General features: G+C 46.1%; 1 protein-coding gene across 3 annotated transcripts in view; it reads right to left on the minus strand.

Moving 5' to 3' along the window:
• FRAS1 (Fraser extracellular matrix complex subunit 1) overlaps positions 1-16,690 on the minus strand; it is a 109,795-nt gene that overhangs the window by 47,405 nt on the left and 45,700 nt on the right. For all 3 annotated transcript variants that reach the window (XM_048303607.1, XM_048303606.1, XM_048303608.1), the window contains exons 12-19: positions 15,391-15,534; positions 14,963-15,097; positions 9,886-10,029; positions 8,410-8,550; positions 7,857-7,997; positions 6,950-7,123; positions 4,776-4,916; positions 3,363-3,506 (exon numbers count right to left, since the gene is read on the minus strand). In XM_048303607.1, the coding sequence (XP_048159564.1) occupies positions 3,363-3,506; positions 4,776-4,916; positions 6,950-7,123; positions 7,857-7,997; positions 8,410-8,550; positions 9,886-10,029; positions 14,963-15,097; positions 15,391-15,534 (1,164 nt within the window). The remainder of the gene's footprint in view (positions 1-3,362; positions 3,507-4,775; positions 4,917-6,949; positions 7,124-7,856; positions 7,998-8,409; positions 8,551-9,885; positions 10,030-14,962; positions 15,098-15,390; positions 15,535-16,690) is intronic.

Genomic DNA, 16,690 nt, shown 5'->3' on the forward strand with positions numbered 1-16,690 from the left:
AAGACAAAAGAGGCTGTTGGGGAGACAAAATCCTCTCTGAAGCGTTTGTGAATGCTCACAAAGGAAACCAGAGGCATTTCTGCCTCTCAGCTCCACCATTTGCTAAGCAATCACCTGCTCATATTGTTTAAACATTTCTCCCCTCTTAGGGGCTCTCCAGAAAAGCATTTCCCGATGCAAGTTTTGTGCTGAACTCTAAGGTGAGGTCTGAGGCTTACGACAGAGCATGACTTAAAATCAGGGCTGAAAACACCACACGCTTTACAGGCACCTCAATGTGCAAAAAGTCTCTGGTATCTTACAGTAAATCCAGAAAGCAAATCAGTATGGTTGGTTTAAAAGGATACACAACGTTGACCAGGATTTTTGCCTTGCTTTGGTTGTTGGAATGGTTTTTTTGTGTCTCTTTTCCAAGACCTGGAAGGGAATCTGTCACTCAAAACAACCAAAGTGAATTCTTGCTGAAGTGCAACCGCGTTTGCAGGGCTCTGCCTGCATCCTGTGAGAGCTTCCCTAGGCAGTATGAGGTGGGAGATCCAGCTGGATGGTGCTGGGCACAAAGGAGCCCAGACCAAAGCAGGGAAAGGATTTTTCCTCCTCTGGCAGCTCAGCTGCTGATTCTGTAGGAGACTGCACGCCAGTGAGTTGGTGGAGCTAAGCCCCTCTTGCTCTGCTCAGCAAAGCTCCAGCTCTCTGTGATGATATCAATGTCTCTCTAAAAGGACAGCAAGAGCTCATTAATTTTACAAGGAACTGAGTATATTTCTTGTTGTCAGAGTGCCCCTCCTGGAATTTTAAGAACAAGGCAGCAAAGCTTGTTACAGGCCCCCTCCTGAGCGAGCTCTCCTGGTTTAGCTTTGAACGTTCTCCCAACTGCACGCGGCCTAAGAAAGCAGGGCCTGCGGAACACGGGGATTGGGAGCTCCCTTGCAGCTGGAAGATGCAGCTGGAAGATAAGACTGAGCTGTGGGGGATTCTGTATCTGTGGGTGTTCGCAGTTTTCTTTCCCTCCAGTCCCTCTGCATTTGTCTAATTGCCCTTCCATGCAGTCAGGATGAAAAGATAACAGGGAAGCTTCCAGATCAACAAGGAAATTCGAAATCAAAAAAGTGAGGGCAGGGGTTTACGAGCAGGACAAGACTTTTAGCAATGGCTGGGGTTTTTTAGACTGGTGATTGCAAGGTTTCCTGAAGCTGAATCGACTTGGACAAGAGGGAGAGGGAAATCACGGAGTGTTTCTGAACTGGGAAAACAAAACCCACGGAAGCTGTGGGACTCAACAGGGGATGGCTAAAGTCTCAAACACATTCCTGTACATACACTTGGGCTATAAAATCAAATTAGTCAGTTGAGCACTCTCAGGGAAGAACTGGCACAAATTCTGGGTGCCCAAAACAGAGCTCAGAGACTCGTTTTTTTGAAAGTTTAGCACATTTTGTCTTTCTTCTGCTTAAATGTGAAATGCTTATTTGATTAACTGCTGAAAACAAGACCTTTTTTTTTTTTCCTATTGACAAGGCAAATGTTCCAATCCTCATTCAGGTAACATGCACAATAACACCATTAATTCCCAGGCAATGGTTTGGAGTGACAGCTGGTTTTCTCCAGCCTCTGTGAAAGGTTTTCCCCTCCAGGTCCATAAAGCATGGCAGGTGACTGTAATGCACATCAGGCCCTATAAGTCATAACACAATTCTGCCTGGAGGGTTGGGAATTAAAGACAAATGGGAAGATAATTGTAAAAATATATTGCTTTGGGAGGTGAAGGCAAAAGCTTTGTTAGATTCTGATGCAAATCATATCTTATGAGAGTGTCAGGGGTTTTAATGTTCTCTTTTATGGGACAGCTGCTCTTTAACTGATAATTAATAACTTGCAAGGGCAAATTTAGCATTTCAATCAGTGCTGAATGAGAAGAATGAGTGCAACTTAACAACCTGGATGTGGAGCTCTTTAGGAGAACTGGCAACAAACATCCTTTGCTTAAACACCAGACATAATTTTAGCTCAAAGAGCAACACGCTTCAGACTGCAGATCCAGGGCCAAAGCAACTTTTTTGTCAAGGCAAAAAACCTCAGTTGTGTTCCTCTGCAAGGGTTCTCACAGCTTCATCGATGCATCCAAGCACATGGACACTGAAAGTTCCCATGCCACAAGGAATGCCCTCCACACTTCCTGAGGGAACCCACTGCTTCCAGTTCCTGCCCAGCTCTGTGACATCTCCCTGATCACCTGGGATTTGGGGAGCAGGCTAATTGGTCCATGACACCAAAAAAGGGGATAATTAAAGCAGCAGAATTAACTCTCCTCAGAAAGAATCCTAGTTGGCAATAAACGGTGCTAAGGTTTTCCCAACGAAATTTACATCTAGAAGGCCACTTTTCCACAGGACTTCTTCCATAGGGAGCACAATGCAAATTAACGGGGAAATAAGATGGAAGAAATAAAGTGCATAGAGCTCTGACATGCCAGAACATGAATAAATACCATTGTATCCCCTGAAATTGTACAGGGCAGAGACACCTCTTCACACTGAAATGCTGAATTATTTCAGATTGTAATTATTTGACTGTATGAAACATCTTCATTCCCCAGCCTGAATTCCTAAGGAGCTGTACAGTACTTTTAGGATATTTTCTTGCTCCTCACACGCTTTCTTTCCCTGCTCTTTTTGTCTCTGCAGAGAAAACAATCACTGTTGTTTAAAAGGAAGAAATGGTTCATAGAATTAATCTGTGGAGAGCAAAGAAACAAGTCTTTCATAAAAAGACTACCCAAGACACAGATGTAAGCAAAGTGAAGTCTCTGTGAAAAGGAATCATATTAAACTGAGAACAATAGCTTCTCAATGGATATATTCATTACATCTAATGCATTTTTCCCTTTTCTTATGATTCCTTATCTCATTTGGAACTGTTCAGCCTGGATTAAGCCTCACACACCGTAGCTTTTTTTGACACAGAAAAAAAAAAAAAAAGGGCTTGATAAAGCTCAGAAAATGTTGGAGCAGTTCCCAGGATATGTTTATACGTGTCTGTATGACGGATTAGAAGTGATTTTTCTTTTTAAACAGATAAATGCAATCAGTGGTTTCAGATGATGGGCTTAAGTGCAGGCACTGAGCACCCACACAGCATAACCCCCATGCAGAAATCCTATTACCTCCCAAAAATGCACACAGCAACCCTTACTGTGCCAGTTTTTCTTTAGGGCCCCATAAACTGCTTCTTTGGATCACAAATTTTAACTTAACTCCTTTTCCTGAAGGTCTGAGCAGGACCTAAGCAGCTTTCCTGGCAGCGTGAAGGAGCAGGTTAATGGCACAGACACAGATCATCCCACAGCAGCTCCCATTACTCACCCACACAATACCCCACCAGGTTGAGGTACTGCTCCTCCTTGCAGCCTGTCCTGCACTTCCCACGATCCAGAGTGGCATGGGGGTGGCAGGTGGAGCACTCCCAATCAGAGGGGCCATGGCATGTCTTGCAGGATGGATGACAGGCTGGGCAAGAAAATCAACACTCCTGGTTATGCTCGTGGTGCACCCTCTCCCCTCCCTCCCCAAAACACCAGCTCCCACCATCATTCACTCCTACAAAACATGGGCATAAAATGGTCTCATGGCACCAGGGACTGCAGGGCTGTGGTTTGGAAGGCTCTTACATCCTCATTCTGAACAAACAAGATGAGGAATGGGCTGTCAGTTTAAAAAATGCGATTTGTTCCCTACATTAATCAAGGTATAGATCTACACCCAATATAAGAGAGAGAGAGACTGGCTCTGTTACTCCTCCCTCCAGCATATCCTTGTGCATATAAAAATACGAAAGTGGGATGCACAGGGGAGATAAATTAAACTTCTCTTGGGACTGTATGAACACCATTGTGGAATGAGTTTGATATGCATGAGAGGAAAAATAAGGAATGATTTCTTCACCGAGCCCTCCCAAACTGACGCCTCTAAAGCAGGAATGCCCTGCCAGCTCATTAGCCATTCTGTCTGCTAAAAGCTCAACAAAGAGATGGCAAAGAAAGTGGCTTAAGTGCACTCAAAAATATTTCATGGACTGTTTCTCTGTCCTTCCAGCTTTAAAGACAGATGCCAGATTTCCATGCTACAGATCTGAAGGAGATAAAAATACTACGGCTAACAGTCAGTAAAAAATTCTTAAAAACTACTTTCAAAGCTCTTTCTGAATAAAAGGACACAGCTTGCAAGATGCCACTTTCCTGACACTGAAATTTAAGCCTGAAACCACGTAAAGCAGCACTCAGCAGTTACCTCAGCTCTAAGGTGGCAGTGCACACTTCAAAACTGATGAATCTTTACAATGGCTTGCCAAATAAATCTATTTATAAAGTTGTTCCTTGGCTGAATCAATTGAATAAATAGAGTAATGGACTTTAGAAAAGGTTTTTCTCTCTAAATTTGAGGCTTTGCCTAATAAAAGTATTTTAATTTCCGGTGCTGTCCATTAAAGAGTCTTTTCCACAGCACACAAGCTAGGAACACCATTCTGAAACCAAGCACGAAGTATCTTCAGGGAAACAGTCCTGAGGAGAAAAACGGAGTGTAATTTATGATTCCAAGTGTTCACCTCTCTCCCATTAGGAGGAGATTCCATTCCCTGAAATTGGACTATCCTATTCTCCCCTGAAAATACCTAAACAGCTTCATAAAAATCTGGCAGCATCTCCAATTGCACTGAGAAATGCCCGCCGGGAGGTGCACGGCACGAGAGGCAGCAGGGCAAGCTGCAGGGGCACTCACAGGAGCAGCGATGCCCGCGGCCGAACAGCCCCTCGGGACACGCGGGGAGGCACCTGCCCTCCAGCAGCACGTGGGAAGCCGGGCAAGCCGTGCAGTCCTGGGAGGAATTCCCCACGCAGCCTGCACAGGAGGAGTGGCACTCTGCAGGGAAGGGAAAAACAAGAACACACAGAAAGCCAAATTAATGCTGGCTTACTTCGCTTGTTACTGCCTCAAAATATGGCCAGAATTGCTTTCTTCCCAAGGATGACAGGAAGGTATTTTTCCTTTACAGGATCCTCTGCTTGTGAGAGGTAGAAAGGAGTACAAAGTGGAGAGCAGTTCCTGAAGGTAAGGAGCAAGCACAGACAGCTGCATATTTAATATTTCTTTGCACCTGCGCAGTTCATTACTGAAATGCAACGCTGAGCTGCCCGATGCCGTGTGATGCTGTTGTCCTCCCTGGAAGAGCCCTGGGGTTCTGCAAACTTACCAGCTGCTGAAATCACCTTCTGTTATCACCCTGCAGTTACTCCAGGCAGGGTTTTCTATCACTGAACAGCTATCATCAGCCATTCTGGAGCAAATATCCACAGAGGTGGACTGGCCACCTGAAGCGAACGCTCATCACGAGGATGATCCAGCACGAATGAAGAGTACAGTTAAAAACTGCACTTCTTTCCTGGTACTGACCCAAAACCAAATCATCTTCAGCTAAGCCATCTGATTAAATAAATAACAATATATAAACGCACTAGCTAAAAACCTCATATTTACTAGAGCAGCGGTTGGAGGCCACAGTTTCCAGTGTGTGAGTTGAACACAGACTTCTGGACTCTGGGGAAACAAGACACAGGGCTGGACAGAGGAGATGAAATTAAATAGAATAATTTATATAACTACACTTCGCTGGCTGCCAGAGAGATCTTTAAGGTGCCTTCCAAGCCATTCTGTGTCTCTACAAAACCAGCACTTTGCCCTACATATGAACATGCTTCTGTTCTGCACAGTGCTGTGGGTTTGCGTTTTCCAAAAGGTTCAGCCTACAAACCTTGTGTGAGCATTTTATAGTGAGAGCTCAGAGTCTGGCATCTTGAATGCTCACCTCTTTCTACAATAAATCAAACTCCTACTCTAATGCCACCAGTGACACAGCAGAGCCAAAACCACAAGGGCTTGTGCTGGGATTCTTGCCCCGTGACATAAATCAGAGCTGCCACTGAGCTCTGCTCAGGTGTGTTCGCCCACCTGAGGCAGGAATATAGGGATTCCTTCACACAGTTTCTACACCACGACCTGGACTTAGCCAGGAAAACCCATTACCTGCCAAGGAACAGCCACTGCATGGATTGTTCACTACACGAATGCCTTCAGGAATCAGTTCAAAGTACTGGGTACCTGTCTAGGGCACTGTTTAAGACAGAATCACTCCACCAAAAAAAAAAAAAAAAGAAAAGCCACTTCTTCCTTTATAATATCCTCTAAAGCAAAAAAAGGAGCTTACACTCATTCCACTGAGCTGAGACAAAGAGATAAAATCAAAATAAATGGACTTAAATTATGTCCACTTTTAGAAGATAGGTTTTTTCAACAGGAAGAAATAGCCATCAGTAGTGTTGTTACTATTGTTATTACTACTACTTTACTTAAGTCACTATCTCTCTGACTGGTGGGAAACCACATGTATCCCCAACGTACATCACATTACCCACTTTTCCAAACTCTAGCCTTCATGGAAATGCTTCCTAGTTGATATTTCAGGAGAAGTGATGGCAGGGCATGTAGCAGAAGAGCTTCCACAGAAGAAAAGACTGCTGTGGGATGTCTTGACCTGCTCCAAGGGCTAAGAAGGAGAAAGCTCAGTCTTTTTTGAAAAGGATTTAAGGATTGATCCAGCTTCAAAGTAAGTCAGTGCTAAAAATCACGTACCCAGCTTCAATGGAAAGAAAGCTACACTGAGCTGAGCAGGCTTGAACACAGGCACTTAAAAAGAAAGTACCAGAGTCTTTTAGTCACGAGTCTTATGTAGATTACATTTTCCCTCAAAAGTACTAGAACATGCCATTTTGAAAGTTACAGAGTTTAAACACTGATGGCAGGCACAGGGCTCCCAGCACATACAAACCAAACATGGTACCATGGTACGAACTCCCCCCAAACACCCAAACCCCAGGGCTTTGAACAGCTGTTCTCACCTCTGCAGACTCCTGTGCTATCCACATGAAACTGGGACTGGCAGTGGGGGAGGCAAAGGCCATGGAGAGCTCCTTCCCTGGGCAGGTGAGGCTGCAGGACGTCCTCGGGCGCCCGGCATCGCAGGCACTGCGTGGCCCCTGGGCCGGCGCAGGAGCGGCAGGATGGGTGGCAACCTGGACACAGGGGGAGAGAGCCATCAGAGCCACAGCTCTGGGACAGCTTTCCCAGAGACAATGACAAGGCCCAACAACCTGTGCTTTCTACAACAGAACAGGAATTTTAGAAAAATACTTCGACATCGTTCCCCTCACCCCCGAGGAACAGCTCTTTTCCTGAGTAAAGCTGATGAACAAATAAAAAATTGCAGCCCCATGCCACAGGCAGCCAATTCTCCTTTAATTTCTCGAATTGCAACAGTGAGCTCCATCTCACTGGGAGGGACAGCAAGAAATGACAGTGTGAAGGGCTCACACGAAGCAGAAATTCACCTTCCGAATTTTCACTTTTCCCACTGCTGCAAAGATGACCTCGGTCTTTGCAAATCTACCAGATGTACGTGGGATTTCATGCCAGGAACATGTGGAATTTCATACTAGGTATATGTGGAATTTCATACCAGCTGCACGTGGAATTTCATCCACCGCTTAACTCATGTTGAGAAAAACTTGGAAGCAATGTACATTTATTTCAGCAGCATACACCAAAAAAAGAAAAATATAGTCCCTGAAATCACTAAATCCTGGGGCTGTGAAAGCTGAAAGCATGTGGGAAAATTCACTTTTTCTCAAAGCAGGAAAATCAGCAGGAAAGGCAGGAATTCAGCATTGACTGGCTTAGCATAGGATAAAGGAAAAACAAAACCTGGTTTTCAGCAGCTGGGCAACTTACTCCAAGTACAGAGCTTACCCTTGCAGATGTTGTGATCCTGGTAAAAACCCTCTCCACAGTTCTCCAGGCACTGGCCCTGGCGCAGTGCCAGAGGGAAGGAACAGGAGGTGCAGTGAGTGGCCAGAGGTCCCTTGCACGTGGAGCATGAAGTGTGACAAGCTGATAAAGAAACAGAGCACACAGAACTGAAACATCCCATTTTCACTCCTTCAGAGTGGTGTTGCTGACTGCAGCCTTCTCCAGCTGTAGAAAATTCCCAGCTGGAATGAGACTCAGCTAGGTGAACTAATGAGAGCAGAAGTGCATATGCATTAATAAGTACTAACAGTAATAACTCTGGCTCACACAATGTGTTGAGTATGTATCTCAGCATGTTTTGTGAGGAAAAGAGGTCATTTGAAACAACCTATCACAAGTGAACTGAAGAAAACAAGAAAAAAGACCAAATTCACTGTCCCCACTCACATTTCTGTGCTCTTAGAATTCCCTCCCCACATCTGGGGAAGAGCAGAGAACACGAGGAGGGTGCCTTGAGAGCCCAGGAAAAGGTCATGCAAATTACACCTCTTACCTCTGCATCTTCTACTGCCACTCGGGAAATATCCATCTGGGCACTGAGGAATGCACTTCCCCTCGTGTAACAGCTTCCCTGAAGCACAGGTCACACACCTGGCTGGCTCTGAAGAGCACCTCTCACAGGACTGGCCACAAGCTGCCAAGAGAACGGCTCATTAATGACATGCACTCAATTAGGGAAAAACAACAGAGCCATCAACCTCTGCCCATGTCTGGAAACCACCCTATAAATCTTTACATGGCAGTGTACAGCAAGCAGCAGTTACCAGATTGTTCAGGAAGGAGAGGGGGAAAGGGTGATCTAATAAAATGGTAATTTCCCACCTCCCCTTTTTCTTTAAAGTGGGAAAATGCAGCTAAAATCAAGCATGATAGTTTTTCTTATCAATTCCTGTGGTCCATATTATCCCAGGCAATCAGCTCTGAAGTGAACTGACCTGTTGTTCAAGAGCACCATGGAACTCCGGCTTCCCTAAGGCAATTTGCTGCTGGATATTTAGAAGAGCCAAGCATTTTACTTAACCAATTTCCGTTTCTTTTCACCAGACAAAACAGATCTCCAGCTGGGTATCAAAATGATAGGTTTGGTAGAAGGCGAAAGGTCTGAATCTCAGAGGTTTCAAGGAAGAGCTATGGGGTTTCAAGAAACCACTGGCAATAAAAATCAAACCTAAGGTAAATTTCCTTTTCAGCTTAAATGATTTTCAGCTATAAGATTTCAAGCCTGCACACTTAAAACATAAGTGAATAAAACTGCCTGGTTTAGACATCAACCAAACTGAAAGGGAACCTGGTCATCCAGAATAAGCACAAAAAGCAACAATTTTGCCAATATGTTCCAGGTTTTAAGCTCTCTCTAGTAAGCTGTGGCTCAGACACACCTGTGTGAGCAACACAGCTGAGTCCAAAGAAGCCCTAACTGACCATGGATAGTCCTCCCAAGCAGCTGGTGGCGGCTGCCAACAGCAATCCAGGCTAGACTGGAATGCGTGTGGCAAATTTGAGATTCTTTATTTGAGATCTTCTTTTTTCCCCCTTCAGGATCTGTCTGACTTAGGTCTTTTAATTCCCTCTAGCCACCTCTTCTCCCTTTTTCCCAGCAAACCTTCCCAGCTCCCCGAGCACATCTGCTGTGCAGGTATTAGTTACTGTGATGCTGAATTATAATTAAATTTACAGAAACCTGCTGGCAAAGGCCATTTTTCTTTCCGCAGACAAATGGATTTGTCAAGCCCTCAGAAACAACTCAGGCTTTCAAGCTGTTCAGTGAGGAAAAACCCCTTCAACCTTTCAGCATCTGATTAGCGTTAATGAATTAATAATCTCACAAACAAACAGCAGCTTCCCTCACCCGGTACAAATGCACAAGGTGCAGCTGGCTTGTCAGACATGAATAAAGTCACAGCTGCTGCATGGCTAAATGAAATATTGATTCCTGCTTGTGCAGAGCATTTCTCTCACAGGTATTTACCAGTGCAGATCCCATCCTTTGGGTAAAACCCCTGGCCACAGCTGGCCAGGCAGAGCCCCGCTTGGAGCACATGTGATGGGTCCTTGCAGGACAGGCACTGGTTCTCAGCAGCTCCCCAGCACGATGAGCAGGACTCGTGACAGGCTGCAGGGGAGAAAAGTGCAGGATTAGCCAACAACCCCCTTCCAGACAGCTCTTTCCAGCAAAGAGCCTGCACCACTGCACTTCTTCGCAGGTTTGCTCAGGCTTTCACTGCCACAGAAAATGGGAAATAACAAACACAACCCACTGCTGCTCTTTAGGTTAGAACCCTTCGTCCAAGCCGTCCCGGCAGGACAACTTCCAGCTGCATTTTGCACGTGGAATGGGATGCGCAGCACAGATCAGAGCACGCAGGGTAGCTGTTATCAGCCCAGGAAGTGTTGGGAACACTGTAAAGTCCCTGGTGCCAGGGGCTGTACAGGCACAAAGGGAAATAGGAAGAGATCCCATCACAGGCTACTTAAAACTCAGATCCTTGGGGTGACTGCGGACAGTAACCCAGCTCCAGGCACAAACACAGAACTGCGCTGCAGGGCTGCAGTCGAGGTTTGGCAAAATGAAAAACAAGCCAGCCTGCTTCTAGAAACAACACCTCCTGTCCTTCCAGGTGCAGAAGGAACTGACTTAGGAATCCTCACATGCCCAGCCTGAGTAATTCTTCGGGAATGGGACACAGGCTCCTATTAAATCCTGTGCTACCAGTGGTGCAGCAACGGTGCAAATTACAGTTCTTTTAGCTATTAAGATTTTTTTTTTCTCAATTACACCCAAATATGTTCCAAAGATGTTCTTCAATTTATTACTTCACAATAAGGCAGGTACATGCTTGTGCTCCCAGTCTATGGCAGGTGGGAGAAAGGGAACTTCTTGATTGCCCAGCAAACACGTCTGAAGCTGCAGCCACCCAAGAAGAACTCATCTGTGAGTAGCGTCAGTGCAATGCAGAAACCAGCAGGCACAGCAGCAGCTCATCCACAGAACTAAGAGCACATTATACATGAGTCATATGGCACACAGGGACATAACTCCCCCTCCCAGGGGATTTCACTGCTGCCCAAGGTAGGGAAGTGCTATCAGCTCCATCTCACATGAGGGAACTGAAACACCTGGCATTGGAACAGGGAGTGTGCAGGGGGCAAGACACAGGACATTTGAGCTCATGCCCAGCACGTGCTCCTTTGGCATTCTGGATGCTTCTTCTCCACACTTCCACTTTGGTTTATTTTCCCTTTTCTTGCCTCAATTAGCTGTTTGCTCTCCCTCATCTCACCCTCCTGCATCTTCTTTCCCTCCACCTCATTCCTGATCTTTCCAGCGTGCTGTGGATCTTCTGGCTCCTGAACACTCCAATGTGAGGGGTGTCTCAAAAGGACCCTGGGCATCCTGTGCTGGACAGGGTCTTCCCTTCACAATCCCAACACAATGAACACCAACCGTCCCATCCCAAGGCAGAGCTTGTGCACATTTTCCTGCTCCAGTCGATAATTTCCCTTGCTGATAAAAACCCCTGCATCTCCTTCCAGCCTGGATGATTCTCAGGGCACGTCTAGACTCGAAAGTTAACTGCAGAGTATGAGTTCATGCTGTAAATTTCTAAGCAGTGAGATGTCCTCACTTCACCTTCCAGACCTGAGTGTTATGCTCCTCTCTGAGCTCGCTCTAACTTTCAACATGTTTTTGAAAGAGTGGGTGCCAGGACTCGGATCCTTTAATTACAGACTTCCCACTGCACAACTGGGACCCCTGCCTGTTAACCTGCCTCGGTATGTCAGCACATCTGAACATTTCCAGTCATTTGCAAAGTTGTCAATTCCTCCCTAGAGGTACTGCTCCTTTCCAAGAGACACTTTTCCCTGCTGCCAGCATGACTCTGCATTTAAACAGCTACCAGTTGGCTCTTGCTGCCCTTGGCAAAGCCCTGTGAGGATAGTGAGGCCCCGGCACGGGTTGTCCAGAGAAGCTGTGGCTGCCCCATCCCTGGAAGTGTTTAAGGCCAGGTTGGATGGAGCTCTGAGCAACCTGGACTAGTGGAAAGCGTCCCTGTCCAGAGCAGAGGGGTTGGAACATGATAATCTTTACAGTCTCTTCCAACCCAAACCATTTTGTGATTCCCTGATTACAACCCTGCCTTCAGAAGCCCTGGCTCCTTCAGCGCTGGATCCCTGCCAGGCTCAACAGCTGCTCCTCGCCCAAACACCCAGGCACCAACTCCGTGGAAAGAGCAGGGGGAAAATGGAAGCATTCAATGAGCCACTGCCAGCTCAAACATCTTTGCCTGCAGCAACCAAGTGGCTGTGTGAAAATAAATCAACAGAAGTGACTGCACGGCCAGGAAGCTGTTTCCACCCCCACTGGCTACATCCAGTTCGGATTTGTAGGGGCTGTTTTGCAGCTCACCAAACTGTCTCTCTGCAAATGCATAAAACACTCCCAGGCCTGACCACAGCAGGAGGGCAGTGCCAGGGGTGTGCCAGTAAGAACACAGAAGGCACTGCTGGGCTTTGGCGTCCCACCGATCTGTGCCACCTCTCCCCTGCATCCTGCCTGGGAGCTGGGCAAGCTCAGCTTAGCCACGCTCAGGCCCGGCCCCTGGGGGATCCTCCACAGCCAGGGACGGCAGGGAAATGCAACACATGGTGAGCAGAAACCCAAGTGCTTTGCTCCAGAGTGAGCCGGGTCTGGTGGTGTCAAGTTACACACTTCAACATTCGCATTTTGGGAGATGAAAGCAGAAACACTCCAGTTCTGCCTGGGCTTTTGAATAATCTTGAAAACATAAATAATTAAGTTAGAAAAATGCAGTGAGAGCATTGAACACTGCAAGTCCTTCGAGCCCTTCTGTTCTACCATGCAAAGATAGTTTACTTTTTCTTCCCTTTGCTTTGCCTTAGGTGGGGGAGTTCTGTTTCTGCCAAGGGGGAGAACCCACCACTCTGCCTGACACGAACTGATCCACGATCTTTAAATCCACTGCTACATAACTGAACTTATTACCTTTTATTCTCAATTTTACTTTCTCTTAATCATTTTAACTCTTCACAGAAGCAAGTGGAGGGATGAGGGCAGGAAACAACCCTGATGTAGGATTAAAATAGGGCAGAGATCAAACAACTGTAATCAAAAATTCAAAAGAGATTCAATTAGACCAGCTGTTATAAAACATGAACAAAAGGAAAGGCTAATTCACTGTGTTTTTCTACAATGCGGACAACAGTGCTTCACCAAGAGGATAGAGCAATAAACCTGGTGTTAAGTCTCTTTCAAGTCCAGAGCGAGTTCCTCAAGAGGGAGTTTACTGGAACTATAGCAATTAACACAGCCTAGTTCCTCCTTTCTGTGATTTAGGAACATGCTCATTGTAGATGTTAAAACCATTATGAGGAAAATCTTTCTGAGCACTCTGAGGCCTGTCTCGACAATCTGATCAGAGATTCACAGAAATAAAGAGGATACAAGGAAAGAGTGAATGGCAATGAATTACAGACCACATCTGAAATGTAAGACTTTCTCCACTGGTTTGACTTCATGCAGGAAATGCAGCCAGGCAGAACTAAAGCAAATTGGTTTAATTCCCTTGAGGAAAGAGGAACAAATTTTCCCAGCAACATTCAGCTACAAGCATGCGTGACTGCAAATTTGGATGGAGTGTACAATCAGTAATCGACAAACCAGCAATAAAATGAAACACTAGCCTTTCCCTGGCCCTTCAGCAGTACATGGGCACTGCCAATTAAAACACCCGGAGCAGGTGGAAAGGAAGTGGTAAAATAAAACCAAGTGAAGTCGAAGATTGTTTGATACTTAAGTCTATAAATTCTTTTGGACTGGGTCTCTCTTGTCTATTTATACATCCACAATGGTGCCCTGGGCTGTAGTGGCTGCCAGAGGACACAGGTTTTTCAGACTTTCAAACCCTGAAACAAGTGGTCAGCTCTTCAAGGGAAACCACTTCAGGAAAGGAAGCTGGACTTACCATCTAAAGTGCTTCGCCCTGAAATGTGCCAAAAGCCCGAAGCCTGTACTTAATTCTAAGCAGGAGGGTTAGTTCCAAAGAAATTAAAGCGATGGCTCAGAAGTTAAGCATTTGCTCCACCCCTCTGCTGAATCAGAGCTGCAGAAATAATTAGAAGCCTTCTACAAAGGCCAACATCAAGATGAGAAAAGTGTTAATTTTAGAGAAAACAATTAAACTGCCATGATGAAAAAGCAGCTGCTTTACAGTTTGGGAAGAGTTTAAAGTATTTCAAAGGAGCAGGAGAAGCCCGTAAAAGCACTGTCATAGTTCCATCAAAGAGAAAGCTAACTTCCCAATCTTACTCCCAGTCTTTCCAACTGCTAAGATAAAGAATTTAGACACATCTCAGCATTTTATAGAATTACTAATTTACTTTGTAAAAATGCTTCCTGAGAGCAGTGAGCCCAGTGCACTTCCAGGAAGAGTGCATAGTATGGATCAAATGAATAGCAAAACAAAGCAGGAAACTTCTTCAGAAAGTGTCTTCTGAGTCCTATCAATCCCCCACCCCTCCAAGCAATTTTCTTTACACCTCAAAGTACCATATCCTGAAAGTGCTGGCATGAGCAGGCACAGGCAGTCTGCCCTGAAGCCAAAGAAACACACACTTCCTCCTGGATCAAAAGGCAAGGCTCAGGGTGTCCCATCATGAGCAAAATTAGGGCACACATCCTGCTCCACACCCTTCGCACCACAAAACACACAGTCACATTTCCAAGTGAAACGGCAATTGAAAGAGGAAGTGAAAAACGTCGGTGGTGAAAAACATCGGTGTTCAAAATGAGCAAAATGAGCATAACTGCTCCACTTAGGAGCTGTCATTAATATTTCCCCAAGCAGTAATCAATTTTACCCTGTATGACTTGGTTCCTCTGCTCGCTCCTTCCTTTACTCTAGAGTGAACATTAACACCTATGTCAACAGCAGATGCTGCAGGAGAGGGGGGTTTTAGCTCAGGTATGGCTTTTGCCTGTTCTTTTGCCATCACAGAGGACTGCAGCCTCTTTTGCTTCGAGGTACCTGCGCAGAGGAGCTGATCCTGGACGTAGCCCTTCCCACAGGAAGTCACACACTGCCCGTCCTTCAGCAGCAGGGGTGCCTGGCATGAGGAGCACTCAAATCCATTGGTGCAGGCTGAGCAGGTTTCATTGCAGGCTTCCAGGAGAAAGAAGAGAGAAGAAAAATCAACCCCAAATACCTGATGCAGAAAGACCCCTCCCTGCTCCGACAAAATGAGACGATTTTGCCTCATTTTAGCTGGAGAGTTCAGGAATTTGCATCTGCTTCCGTCTGAAACCTCACCAAGTCTCATGGTTACAGCACAGCTCGTGCCTGAATGCTTTTCCAACCAAAGCGGGGCAATCTCTTCAGAAGGAACCCATGGGATCCCACGGCCAGGAGCACAGCATGCAGCACAGAAGGGGGGTCTAACCCCTTGCAGAAGTTACCTAAGCAGGCCCCCCCGTGCTGGTAGAAGCCCCGTTCACACATCTCCACACAGTGCCCGTCCTGCAGCCGCTTCCTGGGGTCCCGGCAGGAGTCACAGTGATCAGAGGCCTGGGAGCAGCTCTCACAGTCCGGGTGGCACGCACCTGGCAGGGGGAGAACACACAGAGGGGGAAAAGAGCAGCAGTGTTGGCAGCCAGGAAGGAACAAAACAACACAACTTCGAAATCAAAGTGAAATTCATTGCTTATTTCTCTGGGTGGTACAAGGTGTGCTAGATTTGGAGAGGGATTTTATATACCAGATTATATCGAAGCGGCTAAATATTTTATGGCTCTGTTTAGTATGTGAGAAGTCATTATATAGACTCAGATTTTCTAGGCAATTGATTAAAAGGGTATTAATTGTCCACGTGGTTTCTCAGCAGTAAAAATTGTAAGTCACCAGAAATTAACGGTCCGAAACAACCTGAATTTGAGAGTCCTTAAGCCAAATCCTGCAGTGAGTCAAGACTCTGTGTCCATGCCAGGTCAGAGTACAGGTGACAGACTGCTCCCCCTCCAGAAAAACCTTGATGCCACAGCACCACAGAAGTAATTCCTGGCCACAGGTACTTGGAGAGATGCAGAACGCAACAGTTTTTCTCTAGGTGCAAAAAAGGCCTCTCTGCTCCAAGCCAAGTGTTCTCAGGGAGGCTCCAAGCCAAAAGTTCTCAGTGAGAGGGAGTAATTGCTGGTTTTAACATAAATACAGCACTGCCCAGGGGCTTTTTGCTTTCCCCTGGCTGAGAAGGAGTGGGTTCTCTCTGCCAGCTTCCCCCAGCACATCTCTGAGAAGCAGCAATCAATTTTTGCTGGCTTTATGGAAGCAGATGCAGCAGGGGCTGCTGTTCTGGGCTCACAGATTGAACTGCTGCAAGCTGCATTTTGCATTTGTTTCTCATCCCCACCACTGAAAGACAGAAAAACACAGAGGGAAAACAGCAGGTTTGGGTACGGGAAATTGCCAGTTACCTTTTAGGACACAAAAAGTGCAAGTTTGGCTCTGTATGTCCAATACCATGACTCCAAAGCTTGGGTTTTCCAAAGTGCTACCTTGATGGAAGCTAAATGGCCAGATTTTCAAGGATAACCAGCAGACAGAGGCACTTCTTGATAAGTAGAAGGGAGAGGGGCTGAGAAGACTTTTACCTGTCCCCTCCTCAGCAGCCTGTGCAGATGCTGTTCCCTCTCAAAAATCCAGGACAATTCCATCCGAGCTGTCTAAGCCCTGTTTTCCTCACTTTTCTATCTGCAGTGCTTT

This window comes from Corvus hawaiiensis, chromosome 5 (genome assembly GCF_020740725.1).
Source record: "Corvus hawaiiensis isolate bCorHaw1 chromosome 5, bCorHaw1.pri.cur, whole genome shotgun sequence".
Classification (NCBI taxonomy): domain Eukaryota; kingdom Metazoa; phylum Chordata; class Aves; order Passeriformes; family Corvidae; genus Corvus; species Corvus hawaiiensis.